General features: G+C 61.1%; 1 protein-coding gene across 1 annotated transcript in view; it reads right to left on the bottom strand.

Annotated features, from left to right (window-relative positions):
* Positions 1–1,250: 1,250 nt before the first annotated feature.
* PTPN5 (protein tyrosine phosphatase non-receptor type 5) overlaps positions 1,251–14,582 on the bottom strand; it is a 43,811-nt gene continuing 30,479 nt past the window's right edge. The window contains exons 5-15 of the mRNA XM_062197495.1: positions 14,420–14,527; positions 14,087–14,170; positions 13,460–13,689; positions 12,317–12,506; positions 9,766–9,850; positions 6,284–6,363; positions 6,017–6,154; positions 5,463–5,573; positions 1,781–1,941; positions 1,568–1,681; positions 1,251–1,344 (exon numbers count right to left, since the gene is read on the bottom strand). Coding sequence (XP_062053479.1) covers positions 1,251–1,344; positions 1,568–1,681; positions 1,781–1,941; positions 5,463–5,573; positions 6,017–6,154; positions 6,284–6,363; positions 9,766–9,850; positions 12,317–12,506; positions 13,460–13,689; positions 14,087–14,170; positions 14,420–14,527 — 1,395 coding nt within the window. The remainder of the gene's footprint in view (positions 1,345–1,567; positions 1,682–1,780; positions 1,942–5,462; positions 5,574–6,016; positions 6,155–6,283; positions 6,364–9,765; positions 9,851–12,316; positions 12,507–13,459; positions 13,690–14,086; positions 14,171–14,419; positions 14,528–14,582) is intronic.

Genomic DNA, 14,582 nt, shown 5'->3' with positions numbered 1-14,582 from the left:
CCAACAGGGAGGGGCCTGGGGGAGTATCTCTTTGCCCCCGCCTTGGCCTCTCTGTCCACCTGTTGGAGCCGTTCCACACCTGTCTCCGAGGCTTCTCGGGGTTCGGGCACCTGGCTGGGTGGGGCCAGAGGGTTAAGGATTCCTCCCCCACAATGTACTTGACTTTGGTTTTGAGTTTGCACTCGCTCCATACCCACAACCACCCCTAGGGGCGCTGGCGAGCCCGAGAGGGCCAAGCTGTGTGCACCCAGGCCGGGCAGCAGGGACACAGGGACACAGGGACGGAGGAGGCGATCACACAGGCCCTGGAGGCGAGTTTTGCTCAAAATGCTCCGTTTATTGCTCTATTCAGTGACCACGAGCGAGTTATAAAAAGACACCAAATGTCTCGATCTGCCGTGGAATAAATATTTAAGGTCAGCAATAAAAACAGGTGGCTCTAAGATAACACACGTTGCCAGAGTCATGCACGCCCTGCCGAGGGGCTCTCCACGGACGCACGGACACGGGGACGCGCAGAGCGGCACGCAGCGAGACTTCGGGGAAGGCTTTCCCATGTGGCACAGAACACGGCTCACTCACCCCACCCCCGCGGCACCCCCACCTCCCGGGCCTCATCCTGGGGGGTTGCCACCCCCACCTGTCCCTTGCCTCCTGAGAGCATCTGACGCCCAGAGGCCACCCTGGGATGCCCCCCCGCCCCGTCCCAACCCAGAGACCTCTTCCTTCAGGCAAGATCTCTCTGGAACTTTCCAGATCCCCCAGGGACCACCCAAACCAGGTCCCAATAACTGGGGGCAAAACACAGTCTGCCTGCTGGGAGAAGTGGCTGTGAGGGGTGGGGGGCGCACGGCAAGCCCCTGCGTGGGCTGCCCGGGGCTGGAGCTCATTACCCCGTCCCCTTTCCCGCGCTTGGGAGACACAGTGTCCGGTACAGACAGCAGAGACAGAGACAGGACACGCTGCGCGGGACACTCGGAGTGTGGTGCGGGGACGTTTGGGACCCAGCAGCGGTGGAACCGTCCTTAAAAACCGAGGCCCCGGGTCTGCGTGGTGTGCTCAGGCCCCGGGGCCCTAGGCCCGGCCTGGGACCTCCTCCCCCACCCTCCGCCCACTCCCCTGTACAGTAGGAAGAGCTATGCTCGGGGTGGGCCAGGGAGGGAGCAGACTGGAGACAGGGAAGCGGACGGGGCGGGGGAGGAGGCCGAGGCGAGGAGGTTCCCCGAGGACCTTGGAGGAGGCTGCGCCGGTCACTCTGGGGGCTGGCGGGACAGCTGCTTCTCGTAGAGGCTCATGACGTGGTGCACGAACTGGTACTGCTCGGAAGTCTGGATCATGCCGCCCCTGGCCGGCAGAAGGCGCGCGGCGGGGAGGGGGTCACCGGGAGGGTGCTCCTCCCCCACTTCCGCCCCCGAGGGCCTGACCCTTGTCTCCTTGTCAGGGACACGGATGCCGCAGGCCACCACTGCCAGCCCCGGTCTGTCTGCTCACCCAGACCTCTGCCCGCCAGCCCCACGCACGCGCAGCTTCCCCTTGCTGCCCTGAGGGCCCCCGCCCGCGGGCTGACCTGTCCTGCCGCAGCTGGCACGTGGTCTTCAGGATGTCCACCACGCCTTCACGCCGCAGCTGCTGGCAGCAGATGCTGGTGGCGATGAAGCAGCCGGTTCTCCCGATGCCCGCGCTGAGGGCCAGGGGAACGGATGGGGTGAGCGGCAGCGCAGCCCAGGGGCTGGGGACTGGGAGGGGCTGCCCTGCCCCCGCGGGGCGCTGGAGGACCCACCTGCAGTGGACGACGATGGGGGCACAGCGCGGCCCCTCCTCCTGGGCTGCCTCCTCCACCTCTCGCACCAGGTGCAGCAGCGGAGGGGCCCGGTCTGGGGTCTTCTGGTCGGGCCAGGAAGTGAACCAGTAATGCTTCAGGCCTCGCTCTTCGCTCCCGTTCTGTCCAGGACACAGAGGCCCACCCCAGACACCCGTGAGCTCTCCCAGCCCACAAAACAGCCGGAAGTGCGGCCAGGACCAGAGGGGAAGGAACACCGGGGAGGCGCGGGGTGTGTGTGTGAGGGGACCTCAGAGGCCAGACACAGGCCCCAGCGTGTGTGGGGGGGAAGGAGTTGGGCAGCGGCTTTGGCTTTGCTCTTGTCTTCTGCCCCTGAGGCTCCAGGAGCACCCGAGAGGGGCCCAGGGCCCCTTCCCCAGTTCATTCCTGTCTTTGGGTTCCTTACCCTAACAGCTGGCCCAGCCGCCCCTGAGCCTCGAGCCCCAAGCCCCGAGCCCTTGGCCTCCCCTTGCTGTGCTCTGCTGCCCGCTCCCCGCTCCAGGCCCATTGCTGTCCCCAGCTTTACCCCGTCCAACCGCGGCCTCCACGGTGCCCTCCCCCCACTCTGACATCCTTCCTCCCCCTCACTGCCCTGGGGCCACAGCACTCAAATGGTTGGAGTCCAGTGCGAATGTGGGCATGCTGCCCCAGTGTGCAAAGCCCTTTGCTTCCCCAAGTCTGTCCACTGAGGTCTAACCCCCATGTGCGGGTATGCAGGGGTGTTAGGTCATGGGGGTGGGGGCCTCCTGAGTGGGATCAGCGCCCTCACGGGGGCCCCAGAGAGCTCCCACGGGCCTCCGTCACGGGGGTGGGGTGGGGGATGTGACCAGGAAGCAGGCCCTCATCAGGACAGTGCTGGTGCCTTGGTCCTGTGTTCCTGGACCTCCAGGTCCGAGAAGTAAACCCACTGTTTATTTGTTTTTTATTTGTTAAGCTGCTCAGCCTGTGGTGGTTGGTTATGGCAGCCTGGATGGAACAAGACCCCGTCCACGGCTCTGGGAGCACGACCCAGTCTCCTTAGCGCTCTGCCTGGCAAACAGGACCCCGTGCAGGGCCTCGGCTTCCAGAAACAGCTCCTGCCCCTGCACACTCGCCCTTGGCCCTCCAGCACCCTGAGGCTGTAGATCAGGTTTCTGCAGGGCTTCTGTGCGCACGCACACACACACCTGTGTGCACACGTGCACGCACACATTCCATCTTCCACGCCTGACTTTTACTCTCTTCTCACTCACAACGCTCTCCCACTCTGTCCCTGGCCAACTGTCACCCTTCACTCAAGACCCGGCCAGGCAGGGCCACTCCCAGGACGGGTGCCCTGCCTGAGCTGGCTGCCGGTACAGCGGGCCTCTGAACCCTGACCTGTCTCTAGCCCGGTACTTACATCTGCGGGGTGCTTCGAGAAGAGTCCATGCTTCGGACAGCTCTGTGTTCCCAGAACCCACCCCAGACCCCAGCCCTGCGTGGGTGCTTGTAACGGTTTACGGACAAGAGGAAATAACCTTCGAAACCCACGATGCCCTGGCTCCTCCCTTACCAGCCCCCGAGAGCTGAGCAGACCCGGAAGCCCCCTCCCCACTCCCGCATCTCTCTCGGGAATTTCCGTCCAGGAGGCCGTCCCTCAGGTCTTTGGGACAGTTATCACAGCCCCTGCTCTGCTCTCCTGGCCCTTCCTGCCCTGAAGCCAGTCCTGCATCCCAGAGCCGCCCAGGTGCCCCTAGCACCGGAGCCGGTGTGTTTTTGTGTGTGAGTGTGTGAGAGATGTGTGTGTGTGGTGTGTGTGTGAGAGATGTGTGTGTGTGTGTGAGAGAGATGTGTGTGTGGGTGTGTGTGGTTTGTGTGTGTGTGGAGGGGTGTGTGTGTGTGGTATGTGTGTGGTGTGTATGTGTGTGGTGTGTGTGGGGGTACATGTGGTGTGTGTGTGGGGTATGGAGTGTGTGGTGTGTGTGTGGTGTGTGTGTGGTGTGTGTATATGTGGGGTGTGTGGTGTGTATGTGATGTGTGTGGGATGTGGTGTGTATGGGTGTCTGTGTGTGGGGGGTGTGTGGAGAGTGTGGGGTGTGTGTGTGTGGGGTATATGTGTGTGGCGTGTGTGTGTATGTGTGGAGCATGCGTGTATGTGTGGCATGTGTGTGGTGTGTGTGTGGTGTGTGAGGCATGTGTGTGTGGGGTGTGTGTGGCATGTGGCATGTGGCGTGTGTGTGTGTGGGTGTGTATGGGGTATATGTGTGTGGTGTGTATGTGTGTGGGGTGTGGTGTCTGGGGTGTGTGTGGCGTGTGTGTGTGGGGGGTGTGTGTGGTATGCATGTGGGTGTGTGTAGTGTGTGTGTGGGGTGTAGGGGTATATGTGTGTGGTATGTGTGGGTGTGTGTGGCATATGTGTGCATGTGTGTGTGGTGTGTGTGGGTGTGTAGTGTGTGTGTGTGGTGTGTGTGGCATGCGTGTGGGATGTGTGGTGTGTGTGTGGTGTGTATGTGTATGTGTGTGGTATGTGTGGGTGTGTGTGGCATATGTGTGCATGTGTGTGTGGTGTGTGTGGGTGTGTAGTGTGTGTGTGGTGTGTGTGGCATGCGTGTGGGATGTGTGGTGTGTGTGGCATGTGTGTGTGGCGTGTGTGTGTGGGGTGTGTGTGTGTGGCGTGTGTGTGGGATGTGTGGTGTGTGCGTGGTGCGTGTGTGTGGCATGTGTGTGTGGTGTGTGTGGCGTGTGTGTGTGTGTATGGCAGGTGTGTGTGGCATGTGTGTGTGGGGTGTGTGGCGTGTGTGTGTGGGGTGTGGGTGTGTGGGTGTGCATGTGTGGTGTATGTGTGTGGTGTGTGTGTGGGTGTGTGGTGTGTATGTGTATGTGTGTGGGGTGTGTGGTGTGTGTGTGGAGGGGCAGGCAGCCCGTAGGAGTGCTGGTCCCGGCCGGGCGCCTTTCCCGAGGCGGGCTCCGGGCTCCATGCGGTCCCACCGGGCTGACAGGGCAGGGTCGGCTCCCCGCCCGCCTCGCTTCCTCCCACCTTCAGGACTGCCCCAACGCAGACGGAGCCCAGGAATCCCCCCGACTCAAAGGAACAGTCTCGGGTTCTGGGATCCTGGGAGAGGCACCACTTCAGGGTGGGAGGATCCCTCCCCTCACTCCTCCGGGCTGTTCTGCACGGCTCAGACGGTGCTGCCTTCCCTTTTCTTGCCATTTTCTGTAACCACAGCCTCTGTGCAGCACCGCAGCAGCAGGGAGCTTCTGCCCTCTGGCGGACAGAGCTGGCACTACAGGCCAGGAGCCCAGCCCAGCCAAGGTCTTGAAGGGACGGTTTCTAGGGCAGATCTCCAAGTGGTTAAGGAGCCCTCACTCATGAGGACGGTGCAGGAGGCTGCAGAAGTCCCCCCCTCCACCCCTTCCCGGCCTTGGGCAGCGGGCATTGTGAATGGCAGTATATATAGAGTCCATCAGCAACGAATGTAGCTGAGCTCTGGGAAAAGCAGCTGAGGTTTGGTTTGGTCCTGCCTGGCCCCCAAGTCCATCCACGCCTCCTTCGCCTCTACTTATCGGTAAATCCTGACACAGGCCTTTGTTTCCGCTGCAGTGGACGCCTGCGCCCTGTTCTCAGTGGAGTCCCCAGTGGTGCCCCTCGCTCCCATCCGCCCAGCCCAGCCCCAGAGCTCACCTTGAGGGAGATGAGTCGCAGCCGGTAATCCTCAGTGTGGATGACCCTGTGCACGGTGATCTCTACGCCATCGTGCACCACCTGCTCCTCCGGCCAGTACTCGGTGCATTTCTGCAGGGGCCCAGATCAGGCTGCGACCCGCCCTCTGCCCCATCCCCCCCACACCCCCATCCCTCCCCAATGTCCCTCCAGGGCCAGCAGGGGGCATAAAAGCACAATAGGTCCCGAGCTCCAGGATCTATAAGAACAGGAAGTCTATGGCTCGGCGTCTGTATCCGGCAGTTGGAAACTGTCCTCATTCTTAAGGACTTCTATGGGGAGTCAATGAACCCGGCTGTCACGGGTACAGCCAGTGTCGGTCCTGGCTGGCTGAGCATCACGGGCACTGGTGGTGGAGAGGCTGGCTCCAGGCTCCACCAGCAACCGCATGGTCCAGCTCTGGCTGCTGTGAGCCCCGCCAGCCTCACAGGCTGGTCCTAGGATTCACGTGGGATCCTGATGCTTGGGACAGGGCACAAAGCAGTGAGCACTTGGTCGCGGCCCGGGGTCCCTACCTCGTTCATCTCCTCGATGTTGGTGATCATGACGATGATGGGTGCGTGCTCCTGCCACACCATGCGCCAGAAGTCGGCCACCGTGCTCACGATGGGGCCCTGCGTGGCGATGTACACCTTCTCCTCGCCGCCGTAGCCCTGTGGCCAGCCGAGCCCAGGCTGTCAGACTTGGAGGCAGCGCTCCCAGGGCCCAGTCCCCACACTGGGGCTCGTCCCGGGGCTGGCAGCAGCCACACTGGCTTTGGCTGTCGGGATGGGGCTACGTACCCGGATGTAGTTGGCGTTGATGTAGGAACTCAGAGGATCCTCGGGATCTGGCGAGCTCAGACACACTCTGCTGTGAGGGTCTGGGGTGGGGGAGGGAGCCAGGTGAGGCAGGGACCTGGGTATGGCCCACTCCAGGGCCCCACCCCTCTTCTGGGACCTGGGCAGTTCTTCCTTCCCCTCTGGCCATTAAACAGGGACCCCTCTTGGGGTCCATTCGGACAGGACAGGCGAGGTCTCGGGGTAAGGAGGCAGCGGGAGAGAGGCCCTGTCGTGTGCCCATGCCCTATGTTCTGGGGAAGAGAAAGCCACGGCAGGAAAGGGGTGACCTTGGGTAGAGATCCCCAACAGCAGGTGGCAGCTGTAGCGTGCGGACGCCCTGTCGCTGACCGGCTGAGACGAGACGGCAGACGCGTGTGCACAGGGGCCCTGTCTCCCCAGTCTATTCACGTCAGCTCCCAGTGACAGATTCCCGTAACATCCTGTTCTTCCCGGGGTAGACTGCTTTGTTCCAGCTCCAGCAATTGTCTGTTCTGGGACCGGGTGCGGGGTGGGCAGGGACGCTAGCTGGGGGCCTGCAGCTCTGGGGCCTGGTCTCGCTTTGGCACAGAGTCTGATCCCTTCTCTGGGTTGAAGGCGCTTCTAGCGGGCACAGGGGGGCTTGCACAGGTGGCGGTCATTGCCAAGTCCACACCACTGAGCCAGAGAGCCTGGATGTGGGACGTGGCCCCGTGACTCCCCGGCAGCATCGAGGTGGACAGTCTGCCCCGTCTCCCTGTGCCTCGCCTGCACGGTGGGGATGCTTTGTTCACCACGACCCTACATACTGTGTGAAGGTTCAAGGAGGCAACGTTAGTTAGCCGGGTAACTTAGACCAGTGTGCACGCAGCACCGCACGGCGAGCAGCTGCCACACAGTTGCCATTGCTGCCAGCTCTACCATTAGGCAACGGGTAAAGGAAAAGTATGCAACACGGGCGGCGACGTGCACACCTCGCCTCTGCCGCCCTTTGCCTCCTGGTCCCACTGCCTGAGGTCTTGGCAACAACGTGGTTGTCGTGCAGAGGGATGCAGCAGGGCGGCGCGGATGGAGAGGGGCGAGGGGGAACTTTGGGAGCAGGTAGCTGTGCCTGTGCCTGGCCATCTCCCTTCCCCTGGCCTGCACTGTGTCCAGATCAGAGGCCAGCAGGACAGAAATGGGCACTGCCCACCCCCGCCAGACACCAGAGCCTCTGGTATTGAGGACTCCCTGTGCTAACAGTAACGGCTGCATTCCCTCAGCCTGGTGAGCACCGACTGTGGACAGGGACCTGCACACTGACCAGCCACGGGCCCTGCCATCAGGGGACGCAGCGAGCTGGGCAGGTGGATGAGGAACATATGGCAGGTGAGCACCGGGGCTGCGGGAGAAGACTTGGCCCGGCTGCCTGGGCTTCCTGGAAGAGGTGGCTCCTTGGCGGGGTTGGCAGGCCCTTAGCCAGAGGAGCAGGGGATGCTGTTCTGTGGGATTCCAGTGCCCAGGGCTGGGTGGGACTCATGAGAGGTGAGACTGGATGGGAACGAGAGGCTACAGGGTCTTCTAACCCAGGCTTAGAAAGCTGACCCTCAAGCCAAGGGCCACACAGGTGGCAGCGGCTGCGTCTGAGGGGGAGAGCGACTCGACCAGGGTTCTGCTTTGCAGCACTCTGCGGGCAGCGCTGGGAGGATAGGAGAGGGGAGCGTGGAAGTCAGGAGAGCGGACAGCAGAGGACCGCGATGAGCCGGGTGAGATGTGTCGGGGGTCACGAGCACGCCTGGTGTGTGCCCAGGTCTCTGTATGTGGCACCCCCTGGGACTGGCCCTGACCTTGTCACCTGGAGAGGGGAAGCTGCAGCTGGGAGATGTTCATCCACCACCCACCTACTCACTCCCCCTCCCCCTAACCTGTCCATCTCTCCCTGCCCCATCTGTCCATCTATCCACTCATCTGACTGACCTTCTACCCATCTGTCCGTCCGTCTATCCACGAGCTATGTGCCAGGCACCATTTTGGTGCTTGGGACACAGTGGTGACAGACAGACATCTCTGGCCTGCCCCTCGTTCTCCACGCCTCCTGCTGGGTTACCATCACACTGTGCACCTGTCTCTCCCTCTGCACTGGTGCTCCTTGTGCACGGTCTTATTCACATCTCAGCTCTTAGCCTGAGAAACGGGTGCTGCCTCAGGGAGACCACAGGGTGGCCAGGACCTGAGGGGCGGCCTCTGCTAAGCCTGCCCGGTCCTCCTCCCCTGAACCCGGCTCTGAGCGAGCAGGCTTAGCTTGTGCTGGACACACATAGGAGGTTGGGGCCTGGAAGCTAGGCCATGGCTGGAGTGGCTTGAGGCTCTCCACAATCCAGCGAGGACCAGGGGAGACACGGCCCGACTGCTGCCCTCCCCAGCGGGAATCCTGAGCAGCCAGCAGGGCCCCAGGTGCTGGGGGACCCGAGGCCCCCCGCCCCCCAGGCAGGACTGGGAAGGGGAGGGCAGGAGGAGGAAGAGGTAAGCCGCCCTGAATAACGCACCCTGGCCTTAAATGGTGCTTTGTTGAACCGGAACTACCTAGAGACTCTGTATCCATAGCAACCACAAGTCGATATTTTAAAAGTTAAAAATAAGTCATGACATCTTACATGTTGTCGGAGATGCTGATGGCAATGCCGCTTTTTGAAAGCCTTGCTACTCCACACACGGGGTGGAGTATATTTGCGGGGATTCGCTTTCAACACGTCACCCTCTCCCTCCACCCCAGCAAGCCCGGGGGGGCCCGGGCCCAGAACTTGGCAGGGGTGGCAGGCACACAGGGGCCTGATGAACGTGACCTGGAAATGACACTCCAGGGCTCAACGAGGAGCACGGGGTCACCTGTCTCCCACCCCAAGGGAGGCAAACCCCGCAGTGTCTTGCACACTGAGTGACGGGGAGGAGCTCACTCCCTGCAGAGGCAGCTCACTCCCCTGTGCGGTGGCTCTGCTTGTTAGAGGACTCACAATCTGAGCAAACAGAACACCAGACAGACAAGAGAGCCCGAAACTGGGGTCACCAGGGCCCAGGTGTGAGGCCCAGCTCTGTGCATCCTATCTGGGACTGTAAAGGACACAAGTGTCACCTCTCGGGCCCTAACCTTGTCTTCTTGACATTGACCCACTCTGCAGAGAGAAAGGATGTGGCCGCTTCTCAGTCCCCACGCACTGCCTAGGAGCTGCCAGGATCGCCTCCCTGTCTCTCTGGGTTTCCCCAGAGCCCAGCACAATGCTGGCCAGGCAGGGCAGGGGTCCTGAGAATGCTGCGTGAGAGGGGGAGCCAGCCTCTGCCCTCACCAGCAGGTGCCTGCTTCACTGCACCTCCAGTGCCCCGCCCCTTGTCCTCCAGCGCCCTGTCACCCCTGTCACCCAGCTCTGGCGTCCCTGTCTCCCCAGGGAGAGGCAGAGCCTGCCCCAGGCCCCGGGGGCGGGGCGAGTACTCACTGGGCAGGATGGTTTTGTATCGGTTCTTCCGCACCAGCCCGGGGATGTCGTACTCTTTGGGATCCACAAAGTTCATGGGGATTTCCTGCAGGAGGAGGGTGTGGTGGTGTTGAGTGGCTGACCCTCGGACTGCTGCGCCCCCCACTTCCCATCCAGGGGCTGGCCTGGGTGCAAGCGCTCCTCCAGCAAACCATCACTGTTACACCAGTTCGCAACGGTGCCAGACGCGAGCTGCGTGTGCAGTGTCATGCCGCTGCTTGGAAGCCAGCCTGGCATGCAGTAGGCACTCAATAAATAGCTGGTAAATACAGATGGCGACAAGGAAAGGAGACACGGCCAGTCAAGGCCTTCTCCCATACACTCTGTGCAGCAGCCCAGCTGAGTAGCCTCCCCAGGGCATTCCTGCTAACACCCACCCCTCCCTCATCTCCTGGCCATCTTAAAGGCCACCTCCCAGGGCCCCTGTTGTGGGGTAGTGGGTTGGGCTGCTGTCTGTGATGCTGGCTGTGCACACGGGCGCCAGTTCACATCCTGGCTGCTCCACCACCTCTGATCCAGCTCCCTGCTGATGGCCAGGAAAAAGCAGCGGAGGATGGCCCAAGTACTTGGGCCCCCACCACCCATGTGCAAGACCTGGATGGAGCTCCTGGCTTCAGCCTGCCCCAGCCCTTGCTGTTGCAGCCCCTTGGGGAGTGAACCAGCAGATGGAAGATTCCCCCCTCTGTACCTCTGCCTTTCAAGTAAATAACTATATCTTTATAAAAAAAAGTTAAAAAAAAGCCACCTCCTCTGAAAAGCCTTCCCTGATTCTCCAGTGGGACAGGAGCCTTCCGAGTTGCCGAGGCTGCCTCTACATCTTCCACTCTCTGTGTGTCAAGAACTCCTAGCTCAGTGTGGTTCATTAATTGTGACCAAGGTTGCTAAAAGGAGGTGTTGACAGGGGAAGTGGGCTAAGGTATGGGAACTCTTTGTATTATTATCTCCTAATTTTTGTTTGGTAAATTTAAAACTATTCTCAAATAAAATGTAAAAAACTTAAAAAAACAAAAAAAGAGCTCCCAGTGTGCCCTCTGACCCCGGGACGTGCACTGTCTTGGGTCTGGCCTCTCTCTGCCTCCACGGGTGCCAGTCTCCTCCTGGTTGCTGATCAGCCAGCCTCAGTTCTGCCTCCGGGTCGGCCTTTGGCTTGCTGGGAGCACAGGTTGCACCTGTCTCCGAGCCCCATTTCAAACCTATCCTTGACTGACAGCGACGGGGCTGCTGCGCTCTCCTGGGTCCTCTTAGCTCTTATTGGGTGGACAACCAGGGGTGTCACTCTAGGGCCCCTCAGGGCCCGAGAGGAGGCAGCTGGAGGCTGTGGCGCGGAGGCTAGTTGGGGGAGGTGACTGCGACTTGAGCCACAGCCCCCGTGGAGGCGATCAGAAAGATTTCAAGAGTTTGCGCTTATATTCTTAGAACTGTATCTATGACCTATGCTGACCCTGTTAAAAACTAATGAAAAATTAAAATAAAAAACAAGGAAAATTCAAATTAAAACCCAAAACGAGATACCACCTCCTACCAGTTAGGATGTTATCATGAAAACAATAACAAAGTTAATGAGCATTGACAAGGAGATGGGAATGATGGGATTCTTGTACACAGGTGGTCGGAAAGCACAATGGAGTAGTCGCTGTGGGAAACAAATTAAACATAGACTGATCATATGGCCTACCAACTTCATCTCATTGTTCACTGTAGCACTGTTCACAATGGCCAATGTCAAAAACAATCTAAATGTCCACTGGCAAACAAATGTGTTCTAAAAAATAAAATAGGGGCCGGTGCTATGGCATAGTTAGGCTAAGCCTTCGCCTGTGGCACTGGCATCCCACATGGGTGCCAGACCGAGTCCAGGCTGCTCCACTTCTGATCCAGCTCTCTGCTGTGGCCTGGGAAAGCAGTAGAAGATGGCCCAAGTCCTTGGGCCCCTGCACCGGTGTGGGAGACCCAGAAGAAGCTCCTGGCTCCTGGCTCCAGATCAGCTCAGCTCTGGCCGTTGTGGCCATCTGGGGAGTGAACCAGCAGATGGAAGACCTCTGTCTCTCTGTTTCTCCTCTTCCTCTCTGTAACTCTGCCTCTCAAATAAATAAATCTTTTAAAAAAAAAGAAATAAAGGAATGGAATTCCAAAACAACAGAAAGAGTTTGAGCAACGCTTGCTGATGTTGGCTAGGAGTCCCCGAGGGTCCGGCTGTCTGTGGTTCGAAAGCCTGATCGTGGCTCTCGGGCTCAGAACCCCAGAGCACCCCGGCGCCTGCCCACTGCTCTGCACTCGCTGTCCATCTCTTAAATCCCGACTGCAGCCCCAGTACATTCACCCCCATTTTCCAGGTGAGGAAACAGGAATACAGCGGGAGCGGCTTGTCCACGGTGGCGGGAGAGCTGACACTGATGTGAGGTGAACGTTCCGCAGATGCCGTGTTCTGGGCACCGCGCTCTACCTCCCAGCCAGGGGCGTGATCGGGACGCCCAGCGAGGCCAGCGACTGGGGGTGGGGGAGGCAGACTCACAAGGAACTCCGCCTGCAGGAGGAACGGGTCCAGGGCCTTTTCGTGCAGCTCGTCCGCTCGGAGGACGCGGGAGGCGCTGAGCAGGTACTCGTGGGCCGACTCCTCGCGGGGCGACACCAGGTAGCCAAAGCCCTCCTCGTTGCAGCCCGGCGTGCACATGTCCAAGGTCAGGGACACGTTGGAGCCCCTCCTGGAGGCACAAGAAGGAAAGTGAGCCTCGCGGCAGAGGGTGGAGTGGGCGGGACGAGGAGGGGGGAGACCAGGGTGGGCTCGAGGAAGAGGCGCGGGAGAGTGACCTGACCCACCCCACGCCACAAGGAGCAGGAGTCTCAGCCTGACCCCCCACATCCTGCCTCCTGTCCTGGAGCCCCTAACTGACATTCAAAAGTTTCAGCCAAAGCAACCCCAATGGGGTTGCCCTGGGCTCTCCTCTGTCAGTACAGGAGGCAGCTCCTCCCTGTGGCCTCCAGGGAGCTGAGAGAGCGCGCGAAGCACGGGGACAGCCCCACATCCTCCATATCACAGCCCTGGGCCCAGCCAGCCTTCGTGGAGGCTGCCCAGGAGCCAGAGACCAGCAGGGGGTCCCAGGGGCAGCAAGGATGTCTACACTGGACTAGCTGCACTACGCTCCATGGAGGGGGACTGAGCCCCCTGCCCCCTTCGCCCACGCTGTCACAGTAAGGCGGTGGCAGAGCTGAAATAAAACCTAGGTTTTCTGACTCCTCATCCAGTGCTCATTCCATGCCATCAAGTGGGTAACTGAGACTTGGGGTGACCTGGCTCTGGAAAGGGGGTGTCTGTATCTCCCAGGTGTGCTCTGTGGAGCACCACGCGATACTCCATAAAAACGGGAATCTTGGATGGAGAACTTGGGCAAACACCACGCTGTCCCCTTGCTGATACACGCAGGCACAGTGAAGCAAAGATCCACAGTGAAGAAGCCCACTGGCACGCAGGGCTGTGTGAGCGTGCACAGGGGTCTGCCCGCACACCTCCGTGTGTACACGGGAGGCGGCGGCCCCTATACAAAGCACTAGAACAGCACGTCCACGCTGGCTGAGCTGTATGGCAAACTCTGTCCTGGGCACCCGGAGGGGGTCAGAGTCAGGCACCCCTCCCCCACCCCGCCCCCACCCCTCCCACCTCTCCTGCAGACCCATGGCCTTGACGGTCAGTGAGGTGGGGTCGGCCTCAGGCTTGATGTCCATCACACAGTCAAACACGGGCGTCTCGGGCACGGGGTCCAGGTCCAGGAAGTCATCCTCTCCCTTCTCCTCCATCCACTCCGAGTAGGTGAAGGAGGGCTGGCGGCTCACCGACTGGCGCCTGTCCGTGGCGGGCGGCTCTGCAGGAGCCCTCAGGAAGTGCCACACCTAGTGGGAGGCACGTGGTGTCACCGATGGGGACCGGGGACAATGCCGGCTGTCCCTGGGGTTCCTGGGACGCCCACGGGGCGGGGTCTCCTGCCCCTCTGAGCGTCTGCAGGCAGCAGCCTTGCTCTCCTGGGGACTGTCGCCTGGACAGGAGGGCTGTCCCTCCACTCTCCCGCCTTGCAGCTCAGAATCTTCACGGGCTCAGGCCCTCTTGGTGGGCCTGGGGGGTTCCCAGAGCCACCTTCTCCCCAGCCCAGGTCACTGCAAGTCTCCTTGCTCCTGGCAGGGCCCACAGGTGGAAGGAGACAGGACCCCCGGCCTCACCTCACCCAGGTCAGAGGGCAGCTGGAGGGGAAGGGGGAACCGGGGCCTGAGCCTGGGGGGGTTGGTGCCTTACCAGGGGGGCGACGAGGAGCAGGCCCACAGACAGGGAGAGGAGCAGCAGGCTGGGGAGCCCCCAGGCCCCGGCGCCCAGCCAGGCCTGCGGAACGGTGGACAAACAGGTCAGGGTGCTGGTGGCGGCAGCATCTTCCGCCTCTTCCAGGTGGCCAAACTGAGGTTCTGAACACCCACGTCCCAGGGCTTGGGGTGGGGAGCAGGCCGAAGAACTGCAGGGGCTGGGCAGGCAGTATCTTCCGAACTTAGGGACGCCCCCTCTGGGGGTGGGAGAGTGGGATGGGCCCCTGACCCCGTTACCCCCCTTCCCCAGGGTTCCCTGGAGCTTACTCACCGTAGCCCCCAGCTGCTTCAGGAGCGTGAGCAAGGAGGAGACGAGGTCTCTGGCGTTCTGCGACCACGCGTGGCCATAGCCGCTGAACCACAGCACCCCGCAGGCAAGCTGGGGCGGCCGGGGGAGCGGACTGAACTCCGAGCCCAGGCACTCGGCCCCAGCC

The sequence above is a fragment of the Lepus europaeus genome, chromosome 7, assembly GCF_033115175.1.
Source record: "Lepus europaeus isolate LE1 chromosome 7, mLepTim1.pri, whole genome shotgun sequence".
Classification (NCBI taxonomy): Eukaryota; Metazoa; Chordata; class Mammalia; order Lagomorpha; family Leporidae; genus Lepus; species Lepus europaeus.
Note: the sequence above shows the minus strand (reverse complement) of the source record. Positions and strands in the feature narration are given on the sequence as shown.